The sequence below is a fragment of the Chinchilla lanigera genome, unplaced genomic scaffold (genome assembly GCF_000276665.1).
Source record: "Chinchilla lanigera isolate Chin_1 unplaced genomic scaffold, ChiLan1.0 scaffold00015, whole genome shotgun sequence".
NCBI classification, from domain to species: Eukaryota; Metazoa; Chordata; class Mammalia; order Rodentia; family Chinchillidae; genus Chinchilla; species Chinchilla lanigera.
The window spans coordinates 11,833,251-11,844,661 of NW_004955416.1; the positions used below are offsets into that span (position 1 = coordinate 11,833,251).

An 11,411-nucleotide genomic window follows, 5' to 3' on the forward strand; every position below is an offset into this window, starting at 1 on the left:
GGCTCCTGGACTGAAAAAAGGACAGAAGGAGTTTGAAATAGGTTTCTGGTGATTTAAAAAGCAGCCTACATGTGGCTTCAGGGCCTCCCTGCCTCTGAAATTGAGAGCTGCCTGGCCTTGCCGGCTGGACCCAGGGGCAGCTGTGGATAGGCAGCTTCTGTGTTGCTGATCACCCCTGGCTCTGGGTGCTCTGCAGAATCCACCTCCCTAGATGGGAAAACTGGCTTCTTTCCACTCTCCAAGGTGCAATCTTTCTTCGCACTGCTGCAAACCCTGTTCTGGTCCACCAGCATTTCCCAACCCACCAGGGCACTGGGGAGCCCAAGGGCTTCCTTGTGACACAATTCCTGCCCTTCCTGGGCGGGAACTGTGACAGCAGTGTGGCAGAGCACCCAGAGGGCAGCACGGTGACTGACTACGGACCTTGAGATTGCCAAGGTCAGGTAAGAGGAGCCTTGAGAACTAGGCCCCACAGATCTGCTTCTGGGGTGTTGCTGAGAGACTGAAGCTGGCTGCTGTGGTGCTCTTTTCCCTGGGGTCTATACAGGCCGAAGGGAGACAGACAGAGACCCTTGCTGCTCTGATAGCACACCAGGCTGTCAGGAGGACAGGCATACATGCCCTGGGTCAGGCGAGGTAATAGAAAGAGGCTGAGTCATCCTGGGAGGGTGGGATTCTTTTCCATGCTCTGTCTGCTTTAGTGAAAGACCACTGTCTAGTGGAGAATGTCTGCCAGCATCCCGATGGGAGAAGTCTTGCCTGGTCCACCTTCTGGCTACACACCTCACACCTATCACTACCTGCTCAGCTCTGCCTTGTCCTTCCAAATTGCACAGGGGTGGGGCTGTGATCCTCTTTGTGAACCCTCTGTCCCCTATGCTGAGCACTGGGTTGTGCACACAGTGAATCTAGGTTGATCTAGAGATCGAGTGGATTCCACTGCTGAGTTGTCATTTTTCTAAGATCTGTGAATGTCACCTTGGTCCTTTCCTCATTCATTTCCACCTCTCTTTCCCCACTGCACTGTGCCAAGCACATGGACCACCCCCTCTCTGGGCTGCCTCTGAACCGGTTCCCTGGCCTCTCCCTGGCCTGTCTGCCTTAAAGCTGGGTCAGCCTGTGGCCCCCTGAAAACTCCTGAAGCTCACCCTCTGCCCTTTGTCAGTTTCCCCTGAGGAAACTCTCAATGGCTCCCCACTTTGTAGGGAAGACAGCAAACCCGCGGTTTTTGCCTTGATGCTGCGGGCTCTCCCTTTCCCTCCCTACTCCCTTCTCAGTGCTCTGCATTCCACCCCATCCTTGGGCGTCCTTCGCTTCGGTGCCACCTCATCCGCTTCTTCTGCCTGGAAAGTGACTACTTCTCTTCTGGTCTCCACAAATGCAAATCCTACTTCCTCATATTATTGTGTCATTTGAACCTCAAAAAATCTCTGAGTCAGTGTTCCTTAAAACACTGACATAAAAGATGACTGTTAAGAAGATGATGTATTGAAATTAACTGGACAAGAGCTGTTTGCCCTATCTTACAGTACAGGGCTCTGAGAAGCCCTGGGACACCGAGTCCTGAGCCAACATTTCTTAAATTTATTTGATGAAAAAGCTTGTCCTCCTTGACGTCTGTTATCATATTACAGATTATTTTGGAATACTCCCCAGAGAGTTAGAAGTAAAGTAACCTTAACTGATTTTTACTGATAAAGATACTGAGGCCCAGAGATAAGAGAATCTTGTTCTCTGGTTTTCTGTTTGGTGTTTTGGGCTGACATCTGTCATCCAGCAAAGACTTTAGGACTTTCACATGGATTTTCCAAATTCTGGGCATCCTTGCTTGAAGATAGTAACTCGTTGTTCTTTCCTAATGTCTGAACTTTGCCCCACTTCTCTTTTCTGAAAATGGTTCTTTCCAAATACTGTTCTGGCTTGTCTTTTCCTGACACATATTTCACAAGTAAGTAACAGAAGACTCCAATTAAATTTTTTCAGAAGCCTCCTCAAATAATGAAAAGATAGCACGTAAGTTTTATATAGCTGATTCATGTAAAAATCATAATCGTAAAGTGGAGGCCATGGTGGTCAGACTTTGAGGATACATTCATTACTCAAGAAGGTCTGAGTAGAGGACTCCATGGCCAGCCAAGTATACATAAATTTTGGTTTTAATCTTGGCTTTGAGGGTTTCTGAGGAATGTAAATTAACAACTTTATGTAACCGTGTATAAAATAAATATTTTATAATTTAAAAAGTTCAAAAGTTTCTCACATATTCATTTACCTATTTTTTAAATCCACCGTGTTGGCAATGAGATGCCTCTTTACATCACTTTATCACCCAAAGGTCTGCGCAGGCGCTGGGCAGCCTGCTTGGGAAGTGCTGTGCCTCCAATGTGCTGCATCACCTACCCCAACATTATTAGCCAATTATTGACTCCAGATACCAACCACTTGCCCAACCATTCAGTTGCATTCTGACACTGCCTGCCTGGACGTAGGATCAGGGCACAGTTCTATGAGTTGTCCTAACTTCAGATGCTAATCCACGTCCCCAGCCACCCACACTTCTGAGGGACAGGCTACAAAGCAGGGGTTTCCACTGCCTTCCTCAAGCTTAGGTGTTTGCTAGAACAGCTTACAGACTTAGGAGGATGCTTTACTTACATTTTATGATTTGTCACAAAGGACCAACTCAGGAACTATCAAGTGGGGCAGATGCATGGGGCAAGTGTGGGGGGCTGGCCCAATATTTTTGTGCCTCTTTGGTGTGTGTGCCGCCTTCTTGGATGGCGCTGCACTCACCAACCAGCAAGCACATTGAGTCTTGTCTGAAATTCTTCAGAGAACTGAATCTCCAGTTCTTCACACTGCTTTCCCATATCTTGGCAAGTGGGGCTGGAAGTTCTCCCCCTTGGGTCACTTGGTCCTCCAGTAACCAAACCCATCTGAAGGCTCTCTGTCTGAGGTCCCACCCCAAAGCAGCACATCAGCATAAACTCAGGTGGGATCAACAGGAACTCATTAGGAGTAGCAAAAGACATCCCCATCATTAGGGAAACCTGAAGAGTTTTAGAAGTTTTGTTCTAGGAACCAGATATTTGTTATTATAGAAAGAAAGCAGATATTTGTTATTACATAAATTAAACAAATATACAAATAAATAAGCACATAACATTATGGCCATGAGGGATAGGAAGACAGTATACCAACAAAATATACAGTGTTACTGTAATATATTATCTAAATGACCACTTTTCAGTAAAAAATTATGAGCCCTGCAAAGAAACAGGAACATGTAGTGAATACACAGGAAAAACAAACATCAGGCAATAGGCACTTTGAGAGGGGCTGGATGTTGGGCTTCAGAGAGTTATTATAGTCAGAGAATTCAGGGAAGCAGTGGTTAAGCGTTTAAAGGAAGATACAATGACAATGTTTCATCCAACATAGAAAACCAGTAAAGATATAGAAATTATCAGTATCAGTTATCAAATGTAAGATCTGAAGTTGAAAAGTACCATAAACAAAATGAAAAATTCACTAGAGGGATGGAACAGTAGATTTGGTCTCACAAAGAAGGAAAGCTACAGACTTGAAGATAAATCGATAAAAATTATGCAATCTGAAGGACAGAGAGAAAAATGAACAGATAATTAAACAGCATCTCAGAGATTTGTAAGAGATTATTAAGTGCACTAACACACATAAAGGGAGTCTCACAAAGACAGGAACAAAAATTCTTAGAGGCAGAAAAAATTCTTAGAAAAAGTAGTGGTTGCCAACTCGTAAAATTTGTTGAAAAGAACATTAATTTACATATCCACGAAGTTCAGCATATTCCAAGTAGGATAAAAGTGAAGGCATGTTATAGACACTGTTGAAAGACAAAGAAATATATGGAGAGCAGCAAGAACACACACACACACACACACACACACACACACACACACACACACACAAAGTACTCTAACAACTAACTTTTCTTTGGAATGAGGGGGCCAGAGGGAGCAAGATAGCAGACTTCATATATTAAAAGAAGAAAAATACCTGTCAACCAAGACTCATATACCTAGGAAAACTTTCTTACAGAAATTGAGGTGAAATAAGCAGGAAAGCAAAAACTGGGGAAATGTTTGCTAGAAATACAGCTAAAGCTATGGAGCTGTGGGAGTCACTCCCTTCTACCCATTTAATTCTAAACAGCACCCTATGGTTATTCCTACTTTCATTGTCCTGAAAAAGCTAACAAAAGCTCAGGAGACTGCAGATGTTCTAGGTGAGAGCACATGTGTGTTGGCTCTCTTAACTTGACCTTTGCTCACCTTTACCCTACTCCCACCTCAATACAGGTTCAAAAATATGCACTGCATGTCATAAATATGATTAAGATCAGAGTGACTTCTGGGACAAGCATGCATGTTGGGAGCCCCTAAAATGACTCAGCATCTTGTTAATCATTCCTGTCAATCACATCCAGAGATTCAGTGGGAGGCACCTGAAGTGGAGGGGCTTGGTCTTTAAAGTGTGAAATTCTGCCGTATCTGCCTTTTTTGGATGCTGCTGCTATACTTGTGTGATTTGGCCTGTCTGCAGAGCTTTTCTGTCTCCCCAGCACAATCTTCTGTATGTGCCCTGTCTTTTGGTGGCATGGATTTGCTCTGAGCACAACTTCCCATGACCTTTAGTAAACATAGCTGCTTACTACTTACTACTGGGTGTATACTTTGAAATTCTTTCCTTCTAGGTACACAAGGACCTGGACCATTATTGGTCCATTTCACTATAACATTAACATTCTTGACTTATAAGAAATATCAGTGGAAGTTCTTCATGTTGAAACAAGTGACTTCAGGCGATAATTTGTATCCACAGGAAAAAACAAATAGCATCAGTAAAGATAATTATGGATGTAATTACAAAAAGAGTATAATTACAGATCCCTTCTTCTGAGTGACTTAAAAGCATTTGTATAAAACAATTAGTATATAATTGTATTTTTGTGTCTATAATATACTTGCCAGTAATAGCACAAAAAAGGTAGGTGGAAGGCAAGATGAATCAGTGTAAGGACTTAGCAAATGATTGAATCATTAGAACCAGGCTGGGGATATAGCTCAGTGGCACAAATGCCTGCCTGGCAAGAGCAAGGTCTTGAGTTTGATTTCTAGTACCAAAAAAAAAAAAAAAGTCATTAGAACCTTATTAAACAATATGGGAGCTAGATTGGCTTTGTCTTCTGCCAATTTTATGGGACATGTGGAGACATGTAAATGGGAGAGGCAAGGACTTTGGATTCAAACAATCTGGCTTGAGTCCTTTGGGACAAAGTCATCTCCACTTAACTGGGATGCATTCTGAGGAAAGTGTTTGTTAGGGTTTATATGGTAAATGTTCCCAAAAGGCTTCATTTACTCATAGGTGGGACTTTGGAAAGTGACTTAATCACAGGGGTGGTACAGCTGGCTTGCTGTTAGGAGTGGGGGCCCGGACGGCACAGGCTGGTCACTGGGCATGTAACGGGAAGTGTACATCTCTCTCCCGAGCTCCTCCATTCTCTTTCCACTTCCTGGCTGCCATGACTGGAGCAGCTTCCCCCTGCCAGGCCCTTCTGCCATCTCATTTCTGTGTTTAAGCCTGCCAGACATGGACCAGAACTTCTGAAACTGAGCCCAAATAAGCCTCTCCTCTTTGAAGTTGTAGGTGTGGGGTATCATGTCCCAGTGCTGAGAACATGACTAAGATAGTGTTGTTAGGTGATTTCATTATTATGTGGCCATCCTAGAGTGTTGGGTACTAAACTGGGTTCTTAAAAGCTTCTCTGTATCTGCTCTCACAACTCCTCACTGCTTTCAGTGGAGCTTATTTTCTTAGTTACTTTTCTCTCATTGCTGAGACAAAATACTAGATGCCCAAAATTAAGGAAGGAAAGCTTTATTTAGCTCACAGTTTGTGGAGGTTTCAGTCTATAATCCTCTGGCTCCAAGGCAGGGTGGCACATGGGAGAGGAGCAACAGTTCCTGATGGTGGAAGACAGCAAAAGCAACAAGAGCGAAGGAGGAGCAGGAGAGCAAGCCTCTTTCCCTCTCTTATACTGTATGCAGGCTACTCGCCTCAGGGCAGGTGTAGCACTCCACCTATAATCCCAGCATTCGATCATGAGTCAATCACAGACTCTAGAACTGCCCCCCTCCCATGACTGCATAAGGCTTTGGGGGGACATCTAGACACAAACCATAACACTTATTCTTCAACATCCTTTGTCACCCATCCCTGCCCATAGAACTGGAGCTATGGTGGACCAGACCATATCTGGCTGTAGTGGTATGGGGACAGAGCTGGTGGGTGCATGAGGAATGCTACTCTATGCACCCAGGCTGCATCAATTCTCCAGTTTTGTAGCCCTTGTCACTTTTAGTTTTGTTTCCAGGTCAACGACTTGATGTAGCCTCTCACTGGCAGCATTAACAGTGGATTTTGTAGGCTCAGGGGCCATGATGAACAAAACAGCAGGAGATTAAACCAAGCGCAAGAGAAAGCAGTACAATCAAGAGGAGCCATAAACATCAGATTTGTGAGGCTGCTGCCAGCACCACACACAGACTGTTTTACAGGAACTTGTGTTTAATTGAGTACAAGGAAAGCACTCTAAAATAATGATAAGAGCATGGTAAATATGTACCCCAGTGACACCGTCATTTATTGTCGCTATCAGATATTGTGCACTGTGCACAAATGCCTGAGAGACACTTTTACTGAGTGACAGGGTTTGTTTGCACCAACTCCATACAAACATTAATGTGCTGCACCACGGTGTCATAGCTGCTATCCGTCACTAGGTAACAGCACACTTACATCTCCATGATGGTCTTGTGGGGACCAGTGTCCTACCTGACGTCTAGTGTTGTTGGACACATCGTTATTCGGTGCATAACTCCTTTTGGCAATTGAGACTTGCATACGCTGCTAGCTTCTTGGAATGCCAGTTTCTTAATGTATCAGGCGCAGTTAGTGGAAGGATATCTGACCTAGCTTCTCTGTCCTCTCCATTCTTTGGAAGTACCCTTTTTTAAAAAAAGTAAAATTTCTATTAGTCCATGCATGCAGTATGTAATGGTCACATTCACCGTGGGGAGCTGGTACACGTGTGTAACACATCTTCGTTCTCTTTACTTTGCCACCCCACTCCTCCCATTTCTTGATCTCCTTTCTTTTCTTTTTATTTTTTTGGTGCCGGGAATTGAACTCAGGACCTTGCACTTGCCAGGCAGGTGCTTATGCCACTGAGCTATATCCCTGGCCCTCTTGGTCTCTTTCCCCTTTGCAAAAGATCTATTTTCCCATTTCCTATAATTACCTTATACTTTGCTCTTTATAGTTTGGGTTTCTCCTATAAGAGAATCATACAATGTTTCAACTCGTGTGTTTGCTGTACCTCAATTATTTGAAGCATCCCTGAATGTAGTGGTATGGGGACAGAGCTGGTGGGTGCATGAGGAATGCTACTCTATGCACCCAGGCTGCAGTCTGTCTGCTCAGACTCTTTCAAGCCAAGCTCAAGAGCACCCCCTACACAAGGAACCCCCCCACCCCAGTTGTCCTCCCAAGATCCCCCACGGCAGAAGCAATGACAACTGCCAAGGCCTCCATCACCGCGTCCTTGCTTGTGCTTACTGCAGTCTTCCTGTGGGTTCTTTTCATGAGCTAGCTCTCTTGTAGACTAAGTTTGCTGATAGGAAGTCTCCCAGGTCTTCCCTTTTTAACATCTCTCAGGATAAAATTGCTCTCAGGTGAGTTTCTGGGTGCATTTGACCAGCACCCACTTCCAGGTAAAACAGCAACTGTTCATCATTGCTACCCATAAAGTCATATTTTATTTTAAGAAATGTTAGCTAGCCTACTGCAGTTTTATCAGGAATGCTTGTCCTCTCATTGGCAGATTGGAGGTGGAAGGAGGAAGGCTGCCCGTGAAAATGCACACTTGCACCAGAAATGTATCAATAAAAATGTACCTAGAGTGACCTATTTCTTTCTTTGGCGACTATGAAAATTGGAGCAGCTCCCCCCACTTCCTTCCACGTTAATTTGGTTCTCAAATGTCTCTATTAGCATGTATTGTTTCATGAGTAGGAAAACAGCCTCTGCTGATAATGCGGAAAATCCTCAGCAAGCCAGCCTTGCTCGCATTTCAAAGCTAGCTGGTGCCGCGACAAGCGAGGGGCACCCTGACGGCCCTTTGCCTTTGGATCCTGAACAAACAAGAAAAAGTTTTTAGTTTTTCTCTAGGGAACATTTAGGACAACGAGACTTGTCTGGAATTTTCCCCTCGCCAGCTTTGTAAGGAAGGCCTCAGAGGCTTGAGGGAGCCTCCGGGCGCAGTCTGCCCCAGGGGCGCGCAGACGCCTATTGGCCAGCGATCCGGGACTTCGACCAACGCTTCCCCCACCCCCGTCGTCATGACGACGGGGCAAGCTAAAGACAGTCTGAGGAAGCTGGCTCTCCCGACTGCAGGTGACTATGGCGCAGAACCTGTATGGCCCGCGAGTCCGGATGGGAAACTGGAACGAGGACGCCTACCTGGAGGAGGTCGTGAGTGGGTGGGGTGCTGCAGGCGTCCCCAGACTCCTTAGGCCCCCGCCTCTTTCCCCACATCCGCCCTCCTCTGAGCCCTGCAAACTCAGGCCCAGAGCCCTGCCTAGTACCAGCTCTCCTGCTCGAAGCCTCTCCAGGCCTATCCTGCGCCCCCGCCACCCTTTGGGCCGCAGCCCCTTAGGGTCCCAAGGCTGTGAGCCAGGTGAGGCGGCCCTATGCTGCTGCCCACTCTGTCCCCGGCCCCAACGCGCACCTCCTGAGTGAGCGCAGGGCCTTCGCTGACCCCGCCAGGCTTGTGCTGCATGACACGGGGGCGAGGGGCAGAGTGGGCCTCAGTGCCAGTCATCGCACCCTTGGGGCCCTGGTGCTGCGCACACTCGGGGTCGGTACCCATCATCGCAAGCTCAGCACACTCGGGAACTCACAGGGGACAGGCGGCTGCCGCCCGCCACCACATGGCTGTTCCCAGCGGGAATAATTACAGGGGATGTTGCTTTTTCTTCCTTGTGCCTTTCCCAATTTTCTAAAGATTCTACAGTGATATGAGCATTAAAATAATGTTAAATAAAAGCTCCAACATTCCCTCTATGGACACATTTCCCTTCTGTTCTCAAATTTTGCTTTTTCAATTCAGGAAGCTTCTGACCCTACAGCTACCAGTACCTTCCCTACTGGGGCTGTTGATGTCTTTGGATTCCATTCTTCTTTCCTAAGCAGGAGCGAATGAAAGACTTCTTAGAGAAGAGAGAGCAGGGGAGACTGCTCATTCAGAGAAACAGAAGACTGAAAACGCATCTTTTGAGACCGGTGATTTTAAATTTTAATATTGTTTTCCAAAATTCTATTAAGTATGAACATATGTGAAGCAGAAAAGAAATTCTACCAAACGAGTTACCATTTAGAAAATGGCAACGTTTGTGGAAAAGCTTTTAAAATTTTTTTGAAGTACACGAGCCACAATGTTACAAATCCCTTTAGATTTAAGAACATAAAGACATTTGCTTTTAATGGTGTTTACTTGCGTTTTCCAAGTAAAGAAATTAATGGACTAACACATGAATACTCTTAGTGGGTGCTCAAGACATCTTCAGTCAATGCTTGGTAAATTAATGCTGGAGTCAACCTGTGTGATTTTCATCAGCTTCATTAGATGTTGTTTGAGATTGTTGGGAACTTTGCCTTGGTAAAGTGGAAGGGAAAGGAAGAAGGCTAAAGATTTGGGGGAAACCTGTGGGAGACACTCTGGCCATGGTGCTAGTCTGAGAAGAAGAGATGGTAATGGGAATGGGTTCGACTTTGGTGAAGGGATTATATGTTTTTTTTTTTTTTTTTAAATTCCTGTTAAATTTGCAGATGCAGCTTTCTGTATCCCAAGATGGATATATTCACTATGGCGACCAAGTGATGCTGGTGAATCCTGACCACCCAGAGCGGGAAGAGGCTGGTGTGTTTCTGCGCGGGGACCTGAGCCTGTGCATGACTCCAGATGAAATACAAGCCCACCTGAGTGATGAGCTGGAGTTGCCCTGTGGCTTGAGTGCAGCACACACCATGGTCCCGGTTGGCAGAAACACATTTGTTGTTCTGAGGTAGAGATGCTTTGACCTCTGGCCTCTTCTCATCATTGCCTCTGTGGGACTTGGTTAAGGATGCCCTGGGCTTGTGGGGTGGTGTGAGGCAAGGTTCTGTGGCCTCAGCTTGCTTGCTCACCTTGAGAATTGTTCTGAAGGGGACTTCACACTCCGCTTTACCTCAGACAGCAGGCAAGTTGCGTTCAATTCAAAATGTTCGCTTCATAATTATCCGATCATGGGGATTGAATTCTTATACTCCAGTGAGCAAAGTGGATCTTCCTAATGGTGTCCCAGGATCTTTGTGTTCTTTGTGAGCCATTGTTCTTAAGGTTGCCACACTATCTTTACAACAAAAAACTTTTCTATTAGGTGGCACTGGATGGGATTTGCTTTTTAAAAGTTGTCCACTAAATATGTACTTAGGAGATTTTGAAAATGGACAATTAGCAATTAAAAGTGATGGCTTTCACTTTAACTAATTTATGATGGCAATGTTTGACAAGAGCATAGCTGGTCCTCTAAGCCCTTGATTTAGATTTCTCTTGAGCACACATAGTTTATGTTAAAACAACTAAATGCTGAGCACATTTGCTGTTTCCTGGAGGATGAAGTGGGGAGAGTGTAGCAAAGTCTACAAATGTGTTGCCTTGGTTCTCTCTGAAGATGCCACTCTATGTGACCGGAAATTCTTAGTGTTTGTAAGCATGTGGGCTTAACCCATGTCAGCCCAAAACTCCTCAAGTTGGGTGCTCTGGGTATTGGACAGGACAAGAAAGAGCCTGCCAGATTTTTAGCCAGATTTTAAGGCCAAGAGAACTTTTATTTAGTTCTTTCATTCAGGTATGGTATATGAATATACTTTCTCAAGACAATGGATTATAAACATAGACAAAAAATAGAGCTGTAGATTCTAACCTACAATGAAACCTAATAGGTTTCATTGGACCTATTATCTACCCGCAGTATAGGCAGAGATACCACCGGACAAGTCCTTAGGTACGGGCAGGACTTTTGCCTTGGGATAGCAGGAGGATTTGAAAACAAGATGGTAAGTCATCACTTTGTACATCTACCGTGGAATATGTATGAGGTTCCAATTTTGTATATAAAAGCTTCAAGCTCCTCCGCCCAAGACCAAATTAGGGTTCCCATCTTTAGTGTGTATATGTATATATATTAATATGAATGACTGAGTCACAGAATATGAAGCTGGGCGTGGTGGCACACACCTGTAATCCCAACACTTGGGAGGCTGAG

General features: G+C 45.0%; 1 protein-coding gene across 4 annotated transcripts; it reads left to right on the forward strand.

Annotated features, from left to right (window-relative positions):
- Positions 1 to 359: 359 nt before the first annotated feature.
- LOC102022191 (chromosome unknown open reading frame, human C15orf26) lies at positions 360 to 11,202 on the forward strand (the record flags this gene model as incomplete). 4 transcript variants are annotated; one of them, XM_013512410.1, is given in 5 exon segments in its annotated part: positions 360 to 438; positions 8,500 to 8,574; positions 9,298 to 9,387; positions 9,934 to 10,169; positions 11,118 to 11,202. In XM_013512410.1, coding segments are annotated over 4 exon segments (480 nt in total), but the record flags the coding sequence as incomplete, so codon positions are not given.
- Between the last annotated feature and the right edge of the window lie 209 nt (positions 11,203 to 11,411).